Genomic DNA, 21,681 nt, shown 5'->3' with positions numbered 1-21,681 from the left:
TGATCTGAAAGCCAGTTTGTGTGCTGGTTCTGCCCGTATCCATGCTAGAGAGGATCTGAGTTGGAGGCTCTGTGTCTCTCTAGGCTCAATAGATGTTTGCTCAGTGAACCCTCAGGATAGAGAATTCATTAAGTCCCCGACCCTCAAGGCAAGAAGGGAAACCTGGCTGATGAAAGCCTTTCTGTCTTCTGTTACCATCGGAGAATCCTGTCCAGGGGACATACTCAGACGTCGTGCAGGCACTAAGATAATTCTAGGAGTGACAGTCTACCCCCAGCATGTGCTGCTAACATTGCCACCACCCCCCAGAACTGTCACCTTCCTGTTTTACATTTACTCCCTGTCCCTTGGCAAGTATTTGTTGTTCCAGGCACTATTCTCAGCATTGGGGCCAAATCAGGGACTAAAACAGTCTTGCTCTCAAGGAGCTTGCATCCTGGTTGGGGAAGGAGGGGCAGGCGATAAACTGTACATTAATGTAGCTGGGCATCAGCGTGCTATGGGGCAAAAGTAAAGTTGTCTCCGGGGGGAGGTGTGCTTAAGAGAGGGGTGACCCAGCCGCACCGGCAGGCAGGGCTTCGGAGTTGGAGGCAGGCTGGGTGCAGTCTAGGAGTAGAAGAGCCCGCCGTGGTGAAATGGGGGGAGTGGGGGCGGCAGGCAGGGCTGGAGGTGAGCTTGGAAGCTAGCAGGGCATGATCAGAGGGGCTGTAGACAGTGCCGTGAAGCTTGGTTTGACGTTTTCATGAGACCGTAAGCCAGTGTGCTGTTTTGAGAGTGAGAGCATCTGAATTATGTGCGGGAAGGATCGCTGTGCTTGCCATGTTGGGTTCTGAGGCTGGGGCAGAGAAACGGAGCAGGGGGAGTGCTTGGGGAGTCTGGGTGAGAGACGGTGGGGACATGGCTGTGACCCCCGGGGGCGAGCTACGTTCCCTTACCCAAGAGCCCTGTTTACAGGGGCAGCGTTGCCCTTTCCCGGGAGTCCGCCAAATATGCTATCCTTGAAGGGTTCCAACAGGACGGTGCTTGAGGGAGGAACGCGGCCGGGGGTGGGGGCGGGCGCCTTGGCGGGCGCTGGGCTGTTTGTCTCACGGCTTTCCTCCTAGACCCATGGTGGGTACGGTGCTGGGAGCAAGTGTAGACACCCTGAAGTGGACGGGTCATGAGGCGTGAGCTGGGCTGATGGGTCATGGGGTTTGTAGGAGCAGAAGCTGCTTGTTTGGACAGTGGGTTTCACTGTGGGGCCTCAGGCACACTTAATCACAGACGCCTGTTATTGACCCTTACATTCACTGAATTCACTGATGAACTGGATGCACCCAGGAAGGGTGGCTCACTAGAGAACTTTCCAGAGGACACCTGTGTGCCCTGTCTGCACCCTGGAGTGGCGCTGTGGTCTCACCCACGTGTTGGCCATGTCCTCCTTGTCAGACTCAGACTCCGCCGTTTTCATGACATTTAACTAGATTCTGCAGTGACAGTGACAAGTGCCACTGGCATAGCTGTTTGAACCGACCACTGACCCATTCCACGTGGGGGGCTTGGCGGGGAGCAGAAGTGCCTTGGCCACAGAGGTGCTGGCCCCCTCCCCCGCACCGTGCTGGCCCCAGGGCCTGGTACCTGGGTGGGTGGGCCGCTGGGTGGGCAGGAGCTGCCACAGGAGGGGAAGAAGCGGAGGAGCTCCCAGAGCCAGCAGGCCTTGCCGCCCCCGGTCCCCGTGGCCGCCCGCATGGCGCCTGTTTCCGTGCTGCGGGCAGGTCAGGGTGGTGCAGGCTGCTGGACCTTGACAGGAGAGTTTGGATAGAGGGGTAGAAGTAGGCCCTTCTGTATTTTGTTGGCCTGTTGTTTTTTTTCAAAAGCCTGAGAATGTCTCAAAAGCCTGAGAGTCCGTAGGAAGTAAGGGAGAAGGTGCAGGAGGGCCAGAGTTTGCAGAGGCACAGAAGGGATCCTGGGCCGCCCCCGGAGGAGTCCAACAGCGTTCCCACAGGGCAGGCCCAGCTCCTGCGGGAGGAGCCACCTTGAGGGAGAGCAGAACCCCCTCGAGAAGACCAGGGTGACTCAGGCTCTTGTTGTGCCAGAGACACGCCCCGCTGGTGGGCCCGCTGGCCAGGTAGGGAACCTGTCCGCGGGGAGGCGTGGGGCCCAGCAAGCTCAGGCTGGCCTCCCGCACGCACACCAGCCTGCGCATGGGCTGCTGGTTCCGAAGCGTCTTGTTCCTGACTTAGCCTCACTGGCGCTCCTTACAGCCCCAGGCGTAGAGGGTAGAGTGTAGCTGTTTGACTTCCGGCCTTGACGTTTGCCTAAGAGAAGTGCTTTGTGTGTGTAGCATGGTGTCCAAACGCGATGTGATGGCTAATGAGTCTCTGGGGATAGGGTTTCCCGGGAGACATCCTGACCAACTGTTACAGGGAAAGTCTGCAGCTACGGAACGTTCCTGGTGTCGCTTTTGCATGGTGGTGTGTGTCTCTGTGGATCTTCTCACCTGTGTGGCTTCTCCTGGAAGCCGGCCAGTGGGGACGATGGGAGGGCGGTGCTCACGCACACACACAGTGGCAGTTGGCCGTGGAGGTGACCCCTGATGGGCTCCGGACCTCTGCCCCTTAGCTGCCCTGCGTGTGTGTTCGGAGTGTCAGCTTAAAGGAAAGCAGGCCTGTGGCGGCCCGGAGCCAGGGCCTCTGCTGCTGTGTCTATCTTGGGTCCCCCAGCCTGAGCCTCACTGCCTGCTTGAGCTGAGGGAGACCCTCAGGGTGAAGATTCCCACTTCCTCCCGTGGCTGGGCAGACTCCGTGGCACCGGGGCCTGAGGCTGGGCGGTGTCCAGGTCACAGGGCCCAGCTGGCTCATTTTGCTTCTTGCGGTTTTGTGATTTTTACTTTTGCTTGTTCTCGTAGAATCTGAGGTACGCGATTTGTACTTGGCACAGCAGTCTTACGCCCCTAGAAGTGGCCTTTGTCTCGGGAGCTGATGGACTGAGGGTTCAGCTCTGTGTTTCCTTCCTCCTCTGATGGCCTGCAGTTAAGCACCCAGTTTCTGGCTCGGCACTGAGGATGGAGTTCGTGCAGTGTGGCGGGCCACTTCTTCCTGCAGAGCACGGCCTGTCACTGGGAGCTCTCCTGTGCCAGTGTCCATCTGTGCCCTTTCACTGCACACCGAGCACAGACACCGTGCAGAAGACGCAGGGACAGACCCGGTTCCTGTGCCCTACAGGTTCATTGACCAGTGGGAACCACACATGCATGAGCATAGGACACAGTGTAGTTCCAAGTTCGTGGTGGGGGTTCAAGTGTCACATGTCAAGAATCTCGAGATTTACAAGGCGATGGTTTGCTAAGGACAAGAGGGGCCTGGGGTCCCTTGCCAAATAGAAGAGGGGCCTCCCTTCCTGTTTTGGGGGAGAAGGAGCAACATTTGTGAAGGTTAGAGGCAGGACGGCTGGTTTGGGGGTACCAGCTCGTGTATTTGAAAGAAAAGGAGAAGACTTAGAAAAGACTTTATTAGTCCTAAATTTATGGTGATCTGTGGGGTTTATTTGTTATTACTCGTTGACTACAAGAAATCCTCTGAGGTGCATTTCAGAGATAGGGAAAGAGTGGGGCTCAGAGGTTAGTTAGCTCAGAGTAGCACCCTAATGAGGGAAGATGTGGAGGACAGAAGTCTGGGGTGGTGGTTCGGAAGATGTTGTCCTGGCCTGTGAGTGCTTCTGTTGGCAAGTAGCAGGTATGCAGCACAGGCCAGATTTTTGGAGGGCCTTGATGCCCTTGTGCTGGTTGGCAGTAAGAAAGAGGACCTCTGGAGGGTTGGCTAGGATGGAGGTGGGGTGCATGGGACAAGGGGACCTGGGGCAGGGGTGAGAGTAGGGAGGCAGGGCTGACGGGGAAGCTGTGTACAAGGACGTCTAATTTTGGGTGTACAGGGCCTCAAGCTGCTGCCACAGGGTGGTTCTTTCCAAGTGTGAATGAGCTGCTAAGTGCAGAGAGGCTATCTGAGCTGGAGGCTGCAAGGTTCCCTGGAGGGCACATATGCGCCTCCATCCCACTGCAGCCCCTTGCACACAAGCAGCCTGGGGGCAGCCGGGGTGGGCGCCGTGCACTGCTGGGCTCGGGGTCCTTGTGTGACAGCATGGGGTGAGCATTTCCTGGTTAGCTCTGGTGGTGACCTGGGGGTCAGACTAGTGAAGACAGACCTTTTCAGGATGGAAAGGATCTAAGATTCCATATGAATAGGATTTTTAAATTTGGTTTTGTCTTGTTGATCCTGTGGGTGTTTGTTCTGCTCTTTCGCTGGTCTGGCTGGAGTCAGAGTGGCTTTTGGGCGCCCATCATACTCCAGATGACTGGCCAATCTTAGGTTTCTCCTGAAGTCACGTTTGCAGAGGGACACGAGTGTCTGCAGTCTGACTCTATGTATCCATACGTTTCCCATTCACTCGGACGCCCTTCTGTTGTTGCAATGGACCGCTGAACGCTCAGTGAGTGCTGATATGTGCATAGCAGCCTACTAATTTTTTCAGTCATTTTTCAGACACTGTATTGGGTCACTTTTTATTTCTGTGCAGTCCTTCCTTGGGGCAGACAAGCTGTGAATTGGTTTCCGCTTTGCCGATTCAGTGTCTTTTCAATTTAGGGAGGCCAGATGCTATTAAGATACGGTGCTCCCTCCGCGAATGCGATTGTGTCCGAGACAGTTGCCAGGACGACAGAGTCTTCTGCTTTCTCTCCGCTATTTTTATTTCTTTACTCTCTCAAGTTGTTTTTGTCTCAGCACCAAGTCAGCGTTGTCTAGAATAGCGACGCTTCGTAGCTGGAATGCGGTGGCACCGTGTGCTCTTGCCTCTTGGGGTTCACTTGGATAAAGACAGGCTTGCAGTAAACGGGAGGCTCGGGGTCAGCGGACCTCAGCACGCTGACAGAGAAGGCTTCCTAGATTGCTCGATGGGCAGGCCTCAGAACTTAATTTGGTACCTGTTTGTGTGAAATTACCGATTCTCCGTTTGGAGTTGTTCAGTTGAGTGTGAGAGGAAATGCGTGGTGTCTGCAGTTGCCCTTCGCTCGTGGGGCTGGGGGACTCGCTAACGCTCGCTGCGTGTGCAGCTCCACGCTCTGTGCGGAGTGCGGGCCTGAGACTCGTCGTTGGTCCGCGTGCCCCGGTGTTAGATTCCCACGTGTGGAAGAGAACGTGGGTCCCCGGGATGGGAAAGTTCGTGTAAAACGTGGACTTTTCACGGGGTGATTAGGGTTGCGTGTGATTGCAGATTGTCTTGTGGTGTCTGGGGCTCTGCTTGTGCCAAGTCACCGGGTGACGTCCTTGCACGCAACCCGATAAACCGTGGGGGCCCGGATTTTGCAGTGTGTGCCCTCAGTACTTCTGCTTCAGAATTTCTAGAAAGAATACTGTTTTCAGGTCTTCAGACAAGGGCTTGAGTTAGGAGCTTTTCCACTCCCAGCTAATATGAGTCATTTAGAGTGTACGGTACCGTGATACTTACGGCAGTGAATTTGGCAGCTAAATATGGATGTATTTGTAACAGGCTGTGGTGTTGGTGCTAAAAATAGAAGACACTTATTCTTAAAAAGATGGCTTTTGAAAATTGTCTTTGATAAAATAAGATTTTGGGGGGTTGATTTCAGAGTTTCTAGACTTGATTTATGCTTAGCAGTAATGGAAAATCGGGGAAATTGTGTATCAAAGAAGTGACTTTACTAAATAATTTCTACAACGTTCTTTAAAATTAATGAAAAATTCTTAGAGCTCATTAGCATTTATATGTAATAATGGATAACAGAAGTTGGAAATTGGAATCCCCAAGTCACTCTAGATTTCCTTAGCTCTTTGAGCGTCTGAAAAGAGTGGAGTCTGTCGTACCTAATAGAACCCAGTTTCTACCACAGTGGGGTGAAGCAGATCCAAGACAGGCAGGGCTTCATCTGATCCTTTTTAAAAAATTCACCTTTTTACAGTCCCACGACAAAGGACTTGGTGCTGGAATTAACACATCTATTTTAGTTCTCCAGGAGAACTCAGATAAGGCACTGTGACCGTCTGTGAGCGTCCCCGACACACCTGCCAGGAGCCCGAAGTTCCCTGGCAGGACTTGGCGGTAAACCTGAAAGGGGGTGGGAGACCCTGAGAGCCCACCCCCCAGGCCAGCGTGGAGTGGGGGCTGAGCCCTGACATACACCCAGGCACCTCACATCTAGAAACTAGAGCAGCAGAGCTCCATACCTACGGACTAGCGGGCAAACAGAACATGGGAAGGAATGAATGGAATCTGGTAAAAATGGAGGCAGCATGCCGGTGGGATGGGCAAGGCTATTACATCATTTTCCAAAGTTAGCGCACACTAGGAGCTACGGTTTAGTTTAATCCGCGCACAGTGTCATGGAAAATGATATTCCTGGACTTGAGACTTGGGGGTCCAGCTGCCGCCTGCAGCCAGGTGGCTCGGGCAGGTCACTTGACCTCCTTCCAAGGAGAACGGCACCCACCTGCCCCTCGTGGCGTCAGAGCGAGAGGCGGTGCTGGTGGTGGGAGTCGGTGATTGACCACTCGCATCAACAAGTAGGCAAGTGACCGCACTGGGCACCGAGAGGAGAGACGAGGGATGAGAGGACACAGTCACCCTGTCAGCGTTGGGAGGCTCCTGGAGGAAGGGGCAGGAGCTGGGCAGGAGGAGCTGGCCACAGGAAGCGTTCTCAGAAGAGCAAGGGGCGAAGACGAGGCAGAGGCCAGAGTAGCCGGTCACGTGCTTGCTCAGGGACGGCTGCTTGGGGACCCGACGCTTGTTTGATAGGGAGGCGCCTGTGCTGGAGCTGGGGCTGGCTTCCTCCTGAGGGGTGTTTCCTGAGGGCATCCTGCCGCCCTGTCCTGGGGCTCCCTGGACACTCTTCCCCGAGGTGTGCTCTCACAAAGCCGCGGTTCTGGCCGCACGTCTGCACAAGAGGCGCTGCGTGAGGAGGACGGCGCTGGCTAGTGAGCAGGACTGCGAGAGCCAGCGGCCGTCTCGGCAAGAACGAGGGGCTCGTGCGTGAGCGAGTGACTTGGGGGCCTTTGCCACCGCTCTCTGACCTTGGGAGGGGGCTTCCCTGGGTAGAGGCGAGGGCTCCTCGAGCGGGGGACCTCCTGTTTCTCACCTCACACTTCAACCCTGTAGCGAGTGAGGTTTAGGTTTATATCGTACTTTTGTCTTTCCTGGCCTCTCTGGGCTTAGTTGATCATCTCCCTCTTCTGTTTTGTCTCTACTGCTGACTCATTTACTATACCTTTTGGTCTCTCCTTTCCGACCGCTCTGGGCTGTTACAGTGCGTGTCTGTGCCTTGCCAGCGTCTGCTCACGCGCAGCCAGTCACATCCTTCCAGCCCATGCACAGTGGGGTGACTTCTGTCCAGCTCCCTTGCCCTCTGCCACGGCCAGTTATTTTTAAAAGAAGCTAAGATGTTTTCATGACCTTTCACCCTGGCTCATAGCTGTGCTGTCTGGTGCGTGCTTTGTGCAGGCCCAGGCCTCCACGTGGTGGCTCCCAGGTGGCCCGAGTCGCCTCCTGCAGTAGCTGTTCCCATGGCCCAGGTCTTGAAATGTTAGTTCTTACTCGAAAAAGTTACCGTATTTCCGTTTCATTTTCATAGACGGCATCACCCAGCGTGGACTTCTGCACTGGCCACTCGTTTCCTCCTACATCCTGAGACCGCCCCCGACCCCTGGCCACACGGCTTCTGTGGAAAGTCTGAAGTCCTGCTGTGTGCTGTCCTTGTGCCTGAGGGACCTGTTCTCTCTGGCTGCTTTTGAGACCATCTCTTGATCTCTTTATCACTACTTCCCCGCCGTCTGGTGACCACGTGCCTCTGTGCTTATCCTGCTTGGATTTCATGGAGCGTCTTGGGTGTGAGCCGTCTGTCGTTTCCTTATCGTTTATAACATGGTTAGTTATGATTTCCCCAGATGTCGTTTCTTACCCCCTTCTGGGGACTCTTGATAGTTCGTGACCCATAGGTCACTGAGACTCCGTCCATTTGTTTTGGGCCTTTTTGTCTCAGTGCCTCATCTTGGATAGTTTCTGTTGTCCTGTCTTCAAGTTCACAGATGTTTGCTCGTGTTTATACAACATGCTATTAATTTCATTGTGTTAGTTTGGGTCCTCCAAGAAACAGCAGCCGAGATAGGATCAGATGTTGAGGAGACTTCTGGGGAAACACCTGTGAAGAGTCAGGAGGAGAGAGATGAGGTGCAGGGGGGCCTGTGGCCCTCGGTGCCCTGTGCCCTCTGGGACAGGAGAGGGAGGGAGGTGTAGCAGCAGCGCAGGGTGCATCTGACCGATGGGGTGGCCCAGGGCCAGCGGTACCTGTTGGCAGAGTCCCATGTCCTGAAGGAATAGGAGGGCCTAGACCGTCTGCTGCTCCCGGCTGGGCTGAGCAGGCGCCTTCCGTGGGTGTGTGGCCCAGCATGACTGGGTGGTGGACACGGGCGGCAGCTGGCTCTGTGGGGACATCGGAGTAGCATACTGTCGGGGCCACCACATCCATCCAGTGGAATTTTATTTCAGAAGTCCTTTTTTTTTAACCTTAGAAGTTTTATTTGTTTCCTTTATGTTTTCTGGTTTTCTCATTACTTTCGCTTTTCACTTAATTCCATAAGCATACTGAATATTTTTACAATAGCTGTTTCAACAGTCTTGTTTTCTAATTTATCATCTTTGTTACATCCGAGTCGGCTTGATCTGTTCTCCCCCGGATACGGGTTGCATTTTCCCCTTTCCAGGGCTAGAGACTTTTCGGTGGTCGCCGTCCATTGTGAGGTCTCTTGTTTTTGAGTACTTGATCTTGTTTTGTTCCCTTGAGGAGCGTTAGAATGTGTACTCTGGGAGGCATTTAAGATACTTGCAAATCAGCTTAAGCTTTTGGGGTTTGATGTCTTAGCTTTTTGGTGAGTCTTGAGCAGCCTGACTAGGGAAGAGTTAGCTTGGTACCCCGGTGTGCGGTGAGCCCTGGCTGCTGGGAGCTGAGTCCCTCAGCCCTAGGGGAGCACCCGGCAGCCCCCAGGAATGCCCTTTCTGTCCAGGGGCCTCTGCCCGCCTCTGGGAGCGTCACCCCACACGAGCAGGGACGTGCACAGCCCCAGACCAAGTGTGTCCCCATCAATTTGACAGGCCTCCTTTTCTGCCTGAGGCCCTCCCCTCTAGCTCTCTGCCCATGGATACTAGCCAGCCTGACCCGTTTGTCCAGTGTCCGGATGGTGGGGAAAGCTGCAGCCCTTCCGTGGCGTGGGTTGGTCTGGTGGCCCTCATGTGGCCCATACCGAGCAGCAGAGCTGCTGCCAGGGATGCGGGGGTCCAGGTGGGCTGTGGTCACTGTGGCTGCTCCCGCAGGGCGTGCTCTGCACTATCTTGTCGCCCTCGCTGCCCGGGCTGCCCCCGATGCTGTGTCCTCCTCTCCGCCGACCACCTCCCGTCTGTACCTGAAGCCTCTGTTCCCGTGGGTCAGACCCGGTTCCTCCTCCTGTGCTTCCACTCTCTGATTAGCTTTAGGTATTCTGTGTATTTCATGAGGTTAGAGAAAATGGGATTTATTCATGCCTCTCAAGACCGCTAGGGCACAGCGTGCTCACATGTAGAGGGAATTCAAAGTTTTGTTTCCAGGAGAATGAGTGAATATATGTAATTTACTCTCAGCTGGGTTCTGTCCAAGCTGCTGGCATTCGAAGCTCTGGAGAGCGTCCCTGCTGTGTGCGTGAGGGAAGCGGCTGGGAGAAGTCTCCGCGTGTGACCCCCGACCTCATAAGTCACCTCACGGGCCAAATACCAACCTGGCTTGTAGCATTTCATGATGGACCACTTTTCCCAGAGTCAGAACTCGCCCACGGTCAGACTTAGTGGCATTGCTTTGCATACAGAAGGTCCCTGTTTCGGCCGCCTCTGAAGCCTCCCCTGGAGCTGCCTGGCTACTTGTCCCCTGATCCCGTCGTCACCCAGTCACTTTCTCTTAGCGCAGCGGGTAGCACGTTTTTAAGACCAGCCAGAGAATACACAGCTGAGCTTTGCAGCCCCGCCCCCTCGGCCACAAGGGCTCCGTCCTGCTGCGGGGCCGAGTGCAAGCAGGCGGCAGGACCGAGCTCCGGCGAACCTTGTTTCTACAGAACAGTCGTCGGCCGGATTTGGTCTGCGGGCCGTAGTTGACCGACCCTATGCTAGGCGGTAAATCCACGAGGGAACGTGGGAGGCCTGACTCACCCTCGCAGCGCGAGCAGAGCGTCATCATCTGGACCAGACTCTTGTGCACATTAAATTCAAACCCATTCTGATTGCCGTGTCAGCATCTGTGTTTATTTTTTCTTTAAGTAAGCAGTTCCACTTCTAGAAGTTCACCTTAAGCACATAAATCTGGAGGGCACATCGAAGGGTTACTTCTCATCAGGAAAGCTCCACAGAGCAGGGACTGGCAGCTTGGGTGGTGGTGGGCCCACGGGCTGCGTGCGCGGGGCCGGAGGCGCTGGTGGCCTAGCGGGTGGGCGCGGACTCGGAGCCGGAGGACAGAGGTTCGGAGTCTAGCTCCATGGACACCCTTGCTGTTGATCTGGACAAGCTACTTAGCCTTTCTTTTAGGGGAAAAAAAAAAGAAATGTGTGCTAGAAAATACAAAACGTATGAAGAGTGTGCAGTTAGCAGTAACTGACCTTCCTTGTCCCCCAGCTCCTGGCCCCTGTGAGGCAGCCCTGCAAGAAGTTTCTTCTGCACGTACCCTCCCAGGGGTAGTGTGCTAGCAGTGCGTACGTGCGTGCCTGTGTGTGTGGCTGGGGGTGCCCCAGGAAGCTGTCGTGTGCTACTTACCAAGAGGGTCAGGGCTATCACAGTTTCCACTGTTGTAAATGTTAGTTTAAATTAGGCCTGACCTTAGACACACAGATTTTGCACAATTAAATAACCGGAGGAAATTGGGAATGATTTTGCGAGCACCGTGGTGCCCTGACTCTTTACGTCTCTCCTGTGCCAGTCGGAATGGTGCCAGTGGGGGGACGTGGGCCTGGGGAGGGGCTCGCTGAGCTGCAGGCAGCCCCCACATCCAGGCTCCTGGTCTCTGAGTGGTGGGGCTATGCAGGGGGACCCCAGGGGGAAAGCCTGGCCTCACGCCCCTCCAGGAGAGCAGCAGCCTCTCTGGGCTGCCCCCTGCCCAGACTGCCAGGTTCACGGGGGCGTGGGGCCCACTCAGCACTAGAACCCCAGGGGGGCCAGCTCGCCAGCATTTCGGGCACAGGGCAGCTTGGCCACCCTGTGGAAAAGGGCTTTGATTCTGCGTCTTTGTGTTTACAGGGTTTTCTCTTTAGTAAACTCACTCTTTGACTTCTAATGGGAAATGGGGAAGGTGGGGAGACAGCCTTCTGAAAATTTTAGACCAGGCACCGTGCCACCAAATCAGACGTCTAGCACGTGCGACATTGTCCTGGGTGCTGTGTGCTGTGTGGGACTCGGACAGGGAGCACTGAAGGGCTGGGTGGCCTTGGTTATCTTCCTTCCTCCCTTGTCCTGTGTACCTGCAGCAACGTCCAGGCCACTTCAGTGTGTGCACCCTCCTCCTCCCCCTCCCCCTCCCCCCTTCTCTTTCCCCCTCACCCCTCCTCCCCCACCTCCCCCTGCTCCCTCTCCCCTACTTCCCTCCTTCTTCTCTAAACACTTCATAAGTAACAGTGGATGTAATATCTTCACAGAGCTTTTGAATGAAATCATGTAGGTAGTGAAGGGGGCCTTCCGCCAGTCACGATTTCTTCTGAAACATTTTCCTGTGCCGGAAGGAAAGAATTAAGATTAGAAGTAAGTTCAGCTGGGAGAATGAAAAACAAAACCTGGCATTTGTGGCTTGAACACACTGGGTGGTTATTTCTCCAGCACAAGGCTGCAGGCATGTGCGCTGGACGTGCTCGCAGCTCCGTCCCGCAGAGCTCTCCCAGCTAACGGCCGTTCCCCCAGGCGTGGCCCTTCTCTCCGTGGACGGGCCAGCACCCACGTTCCCGGTAGCGGGTGGAGGGAGGACGAAGAGGAAGGAGGTACAGGGCGGGCCGACGGCCCTTCTCCCCAGATGCACACCTGCAGGTGTGTGTGCGGTGAGGGATGGCCGGGCCCAGGCGGGTGTCTTGGTGTGGGTTCCCGAGTGGCGCTCCCGTGTGGGAAGGTGACGACACGCTGTCTTCTCAGGGCAGCACACGTGTGTTCTCTCATGTGGCAGGTATGAACTGGGTTTTGGTGGTTTGCAGGTTTATTTAAATGAGCAGATACAGATAGGAAGAAATGGAAAAGAAAAAGCTTATTTTGCATTCCCTCAGTGTGAAATGTTCCGAACAGAAACTCTCCTTGGGGTCCCCGTTGGAGGGACCCTGAGGGTCTGAAAATCAGAGGCCAGCGAACCACTGCCCCGAGCAGGTTTGTGAGGCTGGGCTCAGCAGCTTTGATGGTCTGCCAGCTTTTATTTGCTCTGTGGCTTGAAATCCGCCGTGCAGAGAAGCGAGCAGAGCCATGCTGCTGCTGCACACCGGCCCTTCCTCATGGGGGCTGCCACCGCTCAGGGACATCTTGCTGTCAGAGCCCCGGGGACTCTGCTGACGGAAGCTGGGGACTGCTGCCACCGAGTGGCTCGCCACAGGTGTGGGAGACGTTCGAGAGCCTTCCTGAGCCCTTCCCTGACCGGTCAGCTCTCTGTTCCCTGGCATGGTGCTGGGGGTGGTCCTTCAGGAAGAGAAGTCCCTTTCTGGTGAGCCCACTGTTGGGACACTGCAAAGCCACAGTGCTTTCCTGCTGGGGCTGTTGTGCCTTCGCGGCTGTTTGCCGAGTGTTGCTGGATGGGGGCCCCCAGACGGGGGACGGGCCCCGGGCGCTCCGGCCTGCCCTCCCTCATCCTCGGCGAGTTGCCCGCTGTCTCCCGCGGCTGGGGCCTCTCCGTCAGCGTGCCCCATCAGCGTGTACAGACACGCCCCCAGCACGTGTGTCCTGTGGCTGCTGTACTGGGACGCAGGAAGCCGCTCACCCGTGTTGTGTCGCGGCTCCGGAGGTCCGGAGCATGGGGTCAGGGTGGGGCAGGGCTGCCAGATCAGGCTGTTCCTTTCTGCTCCCGCCTTCCAAAGGTGCCTGCCCCATCACTCGGCCTCACCTCCTCCTCTGGTCTGACCTTCTCGCGGTCCCCTGTGCAGACCCTGGGCCCGCGTGAACCATGGGCATCTGCCAAGCCCCTTGTGCCGTGTGAGGTCTCGCGGGCACAGGATCTGGGGTTGGGGCGTTGTTCCGCCTGACGCAGAACTACACAGGGACTCTGTCACACCCCGTCTGCGCACGTGGGTGCACACGCTCTTAGTCGTCTTCATAGTCCCAGCTTCTCCCAGCTGCCCCATCCCAGTCCAGACCATCTTCATCCGCGGCTCAGTGTCTCCACGCATCTTCTGTATGCTCTTCCCCGGGCACCCTCGTCGGCTCGGGTGGCGTCGGCTCCGTCCCGGCTGCTGGCTGGTGGCGGCGTACCTGTGGATCTCCAGCACAGCCCCGTCTCTGCAGTCTCAGACCCAGCCGTCCCACTGCCGCTCACCTTCTCCACAGTGTCCACGGCCGGGCTCGGTGCTCACCTTCCCTGGGCCACTACCTGCCCTCCCCCTGCTCCTCTTACGCAGGGCTTTCTGAGCCCCTGAGGCCCGAGGAAGCCAGACACGGGTGTTAGTCCCTGCGGCCCTCGCCCGGGCGCTACCGCCGCTGCTCTGGCCCAGCACCCACCTTATTCCCAAGTGCTTGTTGGAATCAGAGCGGAAAAACTGACATCTTCCTGACACTCGCCGTGTGCTGTAGTCTGTGCAGCAGCCCGGGCGCCTGCGTCCCCCAGACTGCCCCCCTCTCTGCGGGCAGCTGCACACACATGCTCCCCATTGGGCTCCCCTGCGGTGCTGCCGTGGGCCGTGGGGGTGTGGTGCCTCCTCCCTTGCCAGTCTCTCCCCAAGACTCTGGACTCCTGGGGAGCTGGGTCTTGTATTTTGTTTTCCTCTCTTATTCCCAGAATGCTCCTGGCACGTGGATGGCCCCATTCACAGGGTATCCCAGGCCTGAGAAGCAGAGCCAGCCTGTACTGGTCTCCTGCCCTGGCGTGCCCAGGCTCAGCCCTCCTGCCAGGCCCCTGGCAGCCCGACCTCCTCTGCAGGCCACAGAATCCCCCTGCAGACCTGCGTGACCCGCACAGGAGAGCGTGGGTCCAGGGCCTCAGACCCAGCCCGTTGTCAGAGCTCTGTCTGGCCTTGGCAGTGGCATTCGGAGCCCCCATCAGTGACTCCCCTTTGTGTGGCTGCGGTTGGGTGCCTTTTGCTGATTAGGATAAAGGGAAGACTGATTTATTTTTTAAAATACTTGAGTGCTTAAGGGCAGAATGTGGAAGATTTTTGTATGTAGTATGGACAAATCTGTTTATCCACGTTGATTTGAAAATATGAAAAAGTAAATTCAATATTTTGTTCCCACTTACGTAACTTGGCAGGACAGACAGTGCTGGAGCGTTTCCCTGACCGTGCGCGGCTCCGTCGCAGGTCCACCCTGCACTGTGGCAGGCGCTGCCTTCTGGGGCCACTCAGCCCACGGTCCCTGACTCTTGCTGAAGGCTCCTTTGCCCGTGGGAGTGGGCTTGTGGCCACGTGGCGTGGTCTCTCTGGACACCGTGGGAGGGCCGGCAGGAGACCTCTGTCCTCCTAGTCCCGTTGCTGCCCCGACAGACAGCCCTCCTGGGTTCAGTCCGCTTCCTTCCCCTGCTCCTCGGAGCTCCCGCTGAGGTGGGCCCTGGTGTTCACCACCCTCCCTTGTCCGCTTCCATAACCTGCCCCATGGATCGCAGAGGACAGAGGGCCCCGTGGTAAACTCACCTGAGTTCTCCCAAGAGTGTGCTGTGCCAGCCACGACACTGGGGAAAGCAGTGCCCTCTGGAGGTGTGAATGGGTTTTTCAAATCATGACCCTCAAAGCCTGAGAACAGACAGGCTGCTTCCCAGGCCAGAGGCCACCCCAGACGCCTGCACGTTGTGGGCGCACATGGGCCAGCGGAGCTCTGTTCCCGCGGGGCGCTTCCACTCGCAGCAGGACCCGCCGTCGAGCAGGCCGCTGTGGCGAGCCGGGGGCTCGTGTGCCTTGTGAACCCTTGTGACCGTGGCCTTCCCTCCCACAGCTGCCGGGCCGCAGGTACTGCCCCGGGTACAACGCGGACGTGGGCGACAAGTGGATCTGGCTGAAGTGACGGACCGTCCTCCGTGGTCTGCATCGCGATGGCGAAGACGCTTCCCGTCTGCCCCACTCCTGTGGACTCTTGTAGCTGTAAAATGGGGGGGGGGTAAAGGACCCAAAAATGGCACCGTGGGAGGAACGGCCGGGCCCGGAGCAGGCTGCCCTGTAGAGTAGCTGGGCGAGGGACGGGCCTCTTGGTTTAGGAGGCTTTGCGGCCTCTGGCTTTGTTTGGCAATGATCCATAATTGTCACTGGGAAAAAAATCTATTAAAGATCAGATGTTACCAGAAGAATTTCATTCTGTGTTGTGTTCTGGGTCGTGCAGAGTTGGTACTTGGTTTCTTCAGACTTCAAGAAATAGAACCGATTCCACAGCGTTTCCCTCCATCATACGTCCGTAGCCGCACACATCACGTATGTGTCTGTGCACACACGTGTTTGCTTACACGTCACTGACCATGTACTGTGGTGGGTTTGGTTTATTGAGACGGAGGCCAGGGCTCAGAGGTTTTCTGAAGCGTGGATACCGCCCGATTTGGCGGCATAGCCACGGCCGGGGAGAGCAGGGACGACGTGAGGGGGAGAGGCCAGAGCCAGGAAGAGGTCTCGCACAATGACCGTCAGCCGCTGGCCTGGACATCTGTCCCTGGGAAGGAAGCGCAGGCTCCGAGAGCACAGGAAGGAGCTCTGTACGGAGAGGGAGAGCCACATGTCTGTACGTAGAAAACAGAAGGGAGCTTCCTGCCAGCTCGTTGTACAGGGAGCGTTCGGGGCAGCCGGCGGCTGTGAGCGGTAAGTCCCACAGAGCTGCCCCGCCGCTGCCCCCGTTGAGATGTGGGTGCTTGACGTTCAGTGCAGCGTAGAGTTGAGTTCCTCGGCCACACAGGCTGCACTGGCCACTGCTCGGGCACCTGCTCCCCGTGCTTGCTGAGGTGCTCGCTGGGTAGGCACACGGCCCGCCGTCCCCGTAGTGCACAGGGCAGAGGAGGCCACAGACCACTCTCCAGCCCCTCCCCTTCCCCAGCTTCCCTGCTCCCCTCCCTTCTCTCCCCTGAAGTCCCCTCCCTCCCTCTGCTTTCCTCTCTTCCTCCCCTCCATCATCCCCCCTTCCCTCTCCTCCCCTCCCCTCCTCCTCCTTCTTCCTTCTCCTCTTTCCTTCCTTTCCCCATCCCTCCTTCCTTTTTGGGGAGGGGTGTTTAACAGTTGAAAAGAAAGTGTCCCAGCAGCGTCTGAGTTGGAGTCAGACTTAAGTGTGGAAGCCCTGTGTTTGCCCGCGACACGCTGCTTTCATCGCTGCATGGGCGTGCGCTCGGCACCCGGCCAGCTCTGGAGTGTCTTTGGACTAAGTGCCTCACAAACCATTAAGGAGAGGAGGAAGGAAAAGAAAAACATCTTTAATTATCTTGGCTGTCCCTGATGTCTCGGCCATAATGAGCTCGCTCTCCGTGGCGGCGTCCCCAACGGGTGGCGGGTCTGCCGTGTGGTCAGGACTGCTTGGGTGGGAGCTGGCTTGCTCCGAACATGGGCTCGTCCTTCCCAGCTTGTGTGCACGGCACCCGGGGACGCGCTGGAGTCCGAGTCTAACCCCCGGGGTGTGCACTTCCCTGCCGGCCTGCGCACTTGGTGGTTCGTCGTGCTGAGAAAGGCTCTGTGTCGCTTCCCGGTGCTTCCCGTGTGAGTGCTGGGCAGAGAAAAGCGAATAGACAGTGACCCAGCCTTCTCTCCAGATGCAGACCTGGAGGGTTCGGTGGATGCCCGTGTCGGACCCCCTTACTTCGGAGCAGCCACGAGTTAGTTTCCCAGAAACGCTCACAACCCCTTAGAAGCCCCAGAGGTCAAATAACACGATGTGTGTTTACTCCGTGTGGGACCATCCAGCTTCGAGGACCAGGAGCGATGCTGGTGTGTCCACGGGCTTTCAGAGGAAATTGGAGGCAGTTCTTACATCCACGTCACATGCAGTCCTCGCCGTGCGCGCCCGCAGCCGCCTCGTTCCGCCAGCCCCGCTCCTGCAGACGGGGTGTGTGGCCAGAGCCGTGGGTGAGGAGGCTTCCCCCTCAAGGAGCAGGTGTGGCAGCAGACTCAGCTACGTAGGGTTCTGGACTACTGCAGAGACAAAGGAAGCCCCAAAACCCATCTCGTTCGTCAAAAGCCCAGTTTCAACAGCCTGCTGGCCACTCCTTTAGCTTGGGATCTTTCTGTGTCCTGTTCAGCAGCTCCCATTTCTGGATCGGTTGTTCGTAGCCGTGCACATGTGAGAACAAAGAGGCAGGCAGGCAGCTGCTTTCTCGTAGGAAGGCACGGTCCGTGCTCACACTGGGTGCAGATCTGCAGGATTTGGGGGGTTGGCAGAGTAGGGGTGGAGAGAAAGCCACAATTACTGTCATCCATTTGGGCTTTTAGAGGGAAAGTTGTGTAGACAGCAGCCCCTGGCTGGTCTGGATTCGATGAATGGAAGAATGTGCCCGAGTAATTCTAGGTTTTATATCTGGACAGAAATAAAATCTGGGAATCCGAGGCTTTGCTTTAGGAAAATCATGAGCCAGAGAGCAGAGGCAGAGACTGAGTCGTCACTCCCATCGAGAGGGATCACCTGTTACCATCTTGGATTTCATAAAGGAAAGGGCACTGTGACATGTCCACCACTTGAACGGGGAGATATGCTCAGGGAAAGGCCTCCACTCCTCCTGGGTTCGTTCTGATGCCCCGTGACGGGGACCCCCACCTGCATTCCCCCGGGCTGCGGAGCCCCGTTAGAAACCCCTCCCCGAGGGGCACCAGGGTGGCTCAGTCAGTGAAGCATCTGACTGTTGATTTCGGCTTAGGCATCATCTCAGGGTCCTGGAATTGAGCTCCACGTCGGGCTCCGCGCTCAGCACCGAGTCTGCTTGGGATTCTCCCTCTCCCTCCACCCCTCCCACTCGTGCACACATGCTCACTCGCTCTCTCTCTGAAATAAATACATTTTTAAAAAGAAAAAAAAAAAACTCCTCAAAAGAGCCTGAACTTTCCCCGTGCAACCTGTGGTCGTCCGTGTGGCTCGCTGCCCCTGGGCCGCGATCTCTGAAGGCAGCTTAGGGAAGGATTCTTCTCACAGAAAGCCGGATGACACGGTAAAGTGTTGTCTTTAAACGTGTAAATACTTTTCGTTTGTCCATACTCCTGAAACGTCTTAATCACAGTAGTCCCCCATTTTCGTCAGGGCCCTTCCTGAGTCGGCGCCGGGGAGCTCCCTGTCAGACCCAGCTGTTCCTTGCATTCTGGAAGCACTCCGTTCAGGGCTGTGTGGTTTCATGGCATTAACCTGTCTTACTGTTCCGCGCAGTAGTGAGTCCTCCTGCACGGATGCTCGCAGAGCCGCCCGTGTCCCCGGCACTGCACGCAGCCCAGGCATGTACTTGCTTGGGCTGCAGCCGCAGGCCGTCCCTGCAGCTCGGATCACCGGCCTGCTGCAGCGATAATCCCGTGAGGCCCTGAGACCCAGCGGTGGGGTGAGCGGCTCAGGCCCGAGTCTGGGGCTGACACAGAAGAGCAGAGGAGCCGTTCCTGGTGGCTCTGGACTGGGGGCCGGTGGTGACAGGGCTGCAGGGCGAGCATGTCTGGAGGTGGGTAGGGACAGGGCCGTGGGGGCAGCTTCCTCCTGGAGATATTGTCCACTATCGCCCCGTGTCAGGAGCGCGTCCCCCGTTCCTCTGGAGCCCTGTTCTGTCAGTGCCCACATGGGGCGCTGACTGTGCTGCCTGCCCTCCTGGAGGGGAGGGTCACTGCTGGGGACACCTCCTCCACCAGACTCCGCCAAGCACTCAGGCCAAAGGCACCACGCTCCTTTGAGCATCGCAGTGCCAAGTGCGGGCCTGGAACCTTCTGTAAAAGGCAGGAGGCTCAAGGACCATTTTAATCTTCATATTGTAGACATGGGGAGTGAAGCCAGGGGCCCCAGCCCTTGCACCGGGTGGACAGGGGTGCAAGGACGGGCACCAGGGATGCGCTGGAGTCCGAGTCTAACCCCCGGGGTGTGTGCTCCCTGCCTGCCTGCGCATTTGGTGGTTCGTCGTGCTGAGAAAGACTCTGTCTCTTCCCGGTGCTTCCCGTGTGAGTGCTGGGCAGACAAAAGCGAATAGACAGTGACCCAGCCTTCTCTCTAGATGCAGACCTGGAGGGTTCGGTGGACGCCCGTGTCAGACCCCCTTACTTCAGAGCAGCCACGACTCTCACATCAGGGCTGTGTGTAGCCCGGCCTCCTGTTTGTGCTGCCTGCTCACGGGCTCTCGCTGTAGGGAAGGTGCCGCCCACAGGCCATGGAGATGCCAGTGTCTTTGAGTGTGGTACACCTTGCACTCGATGCTGTGGGTGCCGCATCCGGCCTCTGAGCACGGCCAGGGCTCCCCTGGGGCTCAGCGAGGCAGCGCATCAGCAGCTGGGCTCCAGGGCCAGTCTGGGTGTGGGGGGCCAGTGAGCAGCATGTGCCCGTCCTTGGGGTAACTGCAGACCCTGACCGGAAACGGTTTCTCCTGCTGTTGTTTGCCCCTCTCCTGTACCCATGCCTGGACAGCTGGCCGGCCAGCAGCCCTGCATCGGGTGTGACACCAGCAGCCCCTGCAGTGTCTGCCCCTAGATTCTGCCTCCCACCCACCTCCCGCCCTTCAGTGCAGTCAAGGAATCACGCTGTCCACAGGGCTGAGCCGCAATCGTGTCCAAAGCCACAGCCTGTTCATCTGGCCCGTGATTCAGAGCTGTGGCTGCCCCCTCCCTAAGAACCCAGTCCCCTGGCCCTGTGCCCTGATCCCCCACCCCTTGGTCGTCCCCTGAAGCCCCGGCAGACCCTGCCAGCTTAGTCTGCACGGGCTGTCCCGGGCGTGGTGGCCACACCTTGCTGAGGCACCTGGTGAGGCCTGGGTCCGGTCCTGCGTAGACGCGTACCACTCCAACCGCCCGTGTCACAGCTGCTGTGCCCCAGAGCACCTTTGGAAGAGGACCCTGGGGCTGGACCTTGATGAGGATGACGGAGCTCCACGTTCAGGACAGTGCTCAGTCCTAGTGCCAGCCATGGGACAGCGAACTTCTGGTCGTGTTGACATGACCTCTCCGCCGTCCCGAGGCTTGGACACCTGCACTGGCACTCGGTGCCGCACTGCCGGACGCTCCGAGGCCCCACTGCCCTTGTCTGCCCTTCACGCTGTGCGGAAAGAACCTGGGGTCCTCCCGCCTAGCCCCGTGGGCGGGGACCTCGCTTAGATACTCCGTTCTCAGGGTGGCTTTCCGTGTCTACACTGTCCATGGTATTTGTAGACTAAACGTGAAGCTTGCTTTCTCAGTAGATAATGTAATAACCTCATTTCTGTTGAAATGAGAAGCAAAAAGAGCTCGCTATACACCGGCCAAAGCCGAAATTAAAATGAGCCCCTCCTGCGAAGGGGGAACGGGCCTTGCTGAGAGGATGTAATTTAGCTGCAGAAAGAATCCAGCTGGCTAGAAATCCCACCGCAAAGAGTCGGCAAAACGAGCCATTTGTCTGAGGCGGTGCTGCTGTCCGGGCGGGAGGAGGCGGAGGGACCGCGCTGTGATCTCGACAGGCAGGGCCTCCCTTCGCAGAGCTTGTGGCAGCGCTAGGGGTCAGGTGATCACCCCCTACCGCGGCCTGTGTGGTCAGAGGGCGCGTCTGGGCTTGCTGTGAGCACAAAGGAGGAATCCGACGGTCATTTTTACCTCGAGAGACCCCAGCCCTTTATTTTCAGTGAGCCCCTTGCTCTCCTCCAGCGTGTTCGCTCACCTAGGGGGCTCATGTGAGGTCGGCGGGCCTCCTTCAAATCCGCCCTGCAAGCCGCTTGTCCACGAGCCTCAGCGGGCGAGGAGCGCCCCTGGGGGTAGTGCAGGGACGCGTGAGGACCCGAGAGAAGATGGCTTTCCCTGCCGCAATTCCAGAGGGGCTGGGCCTGGGCCTCCTCCGAGACGCCCCTGTGTGTCGTGGCAGCGGAGCGAGCTCCGAGTTTGCGGGTCCTCGACGTGGCACTGGTGTGCTGCGTGCACGAGGGTGCGGCCTCAAGGCCTCCTGTGGCTTTCTGGAAGCGGAGAGGGTAGCGGGTCGTGCGGGGCTGTGGGCGCTCCATGAGGGGCTGTCGGAGCCGCCGCCCTTCTGAGGAGACGGGCTGGCTGTCCCTGCTGGTGATGGCAGAGCCCCGCGTGCGCTTCACCAAGCTGATCCCTGGGGCGGTCCGCGCACACCTCCCCCACAGACGTGATCAACACCGCTCCCCGAGGGCTGGAACCCGCTGCCGGCAGCCTGCGCTGGCTGCAGACGTCAGGAGCCTGACATCGCCGTGCTGCTGGCCGGATCCTTCCGGAGGCTCGGAGGGAGGCTGCTTCCTGGCCTCCACCCCTTGGCTCTCGGATCCTTGGCTCTCGGATCCCCTCACCCCAGCTGAGCACCGCTTCTGTCCTCACATGTCCTCCTCCGACTGTCTCCTGAGGA

The 21,681-nt window shown here is 57.6% G+C and overlaps 1 protein-coding gene across 2 annotated transcripts in view; it reads left to right on the top strand.

Annotated features, from left to right (window-relative positions):
- NDUFA10 (NADH:ubiquinone oxidoreductase subunit A10) overlaps window positions 1-15,510 on the top strand; it is a 53,048-nt gene extending 37,538 nt beyond the window's left edge. The window contains exon 10 of one of the 2 annotated variants that reach the window (XM_045793964.2): window positions 15,157-15,510. In XM_045793964.2, the coding sequence (XP_045649920.1) occupies window positions 15,157-15,225 (69 nt within the window). In that variant the 3' untranslated portion in view covers window positions 15,226-15,510. Of the gene's footprint in view, window positions 1-10,121; window positions 10,173-15,156 lie in introns of those variants that run through there. The other variant, XM_045793965.2, reaches the window with a different exon arrangement.
- Window positions 15,511-21,681: the final 6,171 nt, after the last annotated feature.

Source organism: Ursus americanus, chromosome 1, assembly GCF_024610735.1.
Source record: "Ursus americanus isolate L20-20 chromosome 1, mUrsAme1.1.p, whole genome shotgun sequence".
NCBI classification, from domain to species: domain Eukaryota; kingdom Metazoa; phylum Chordata; class Mammalia; order Carnivora; family Ursidae; genus Ursus; species Ursus americanus.
The sequence above is the reverse complement of the archived record's forward strand: the minus strand, read 5'-3'. Positions and strand labels throughout refer to the sequence as shown.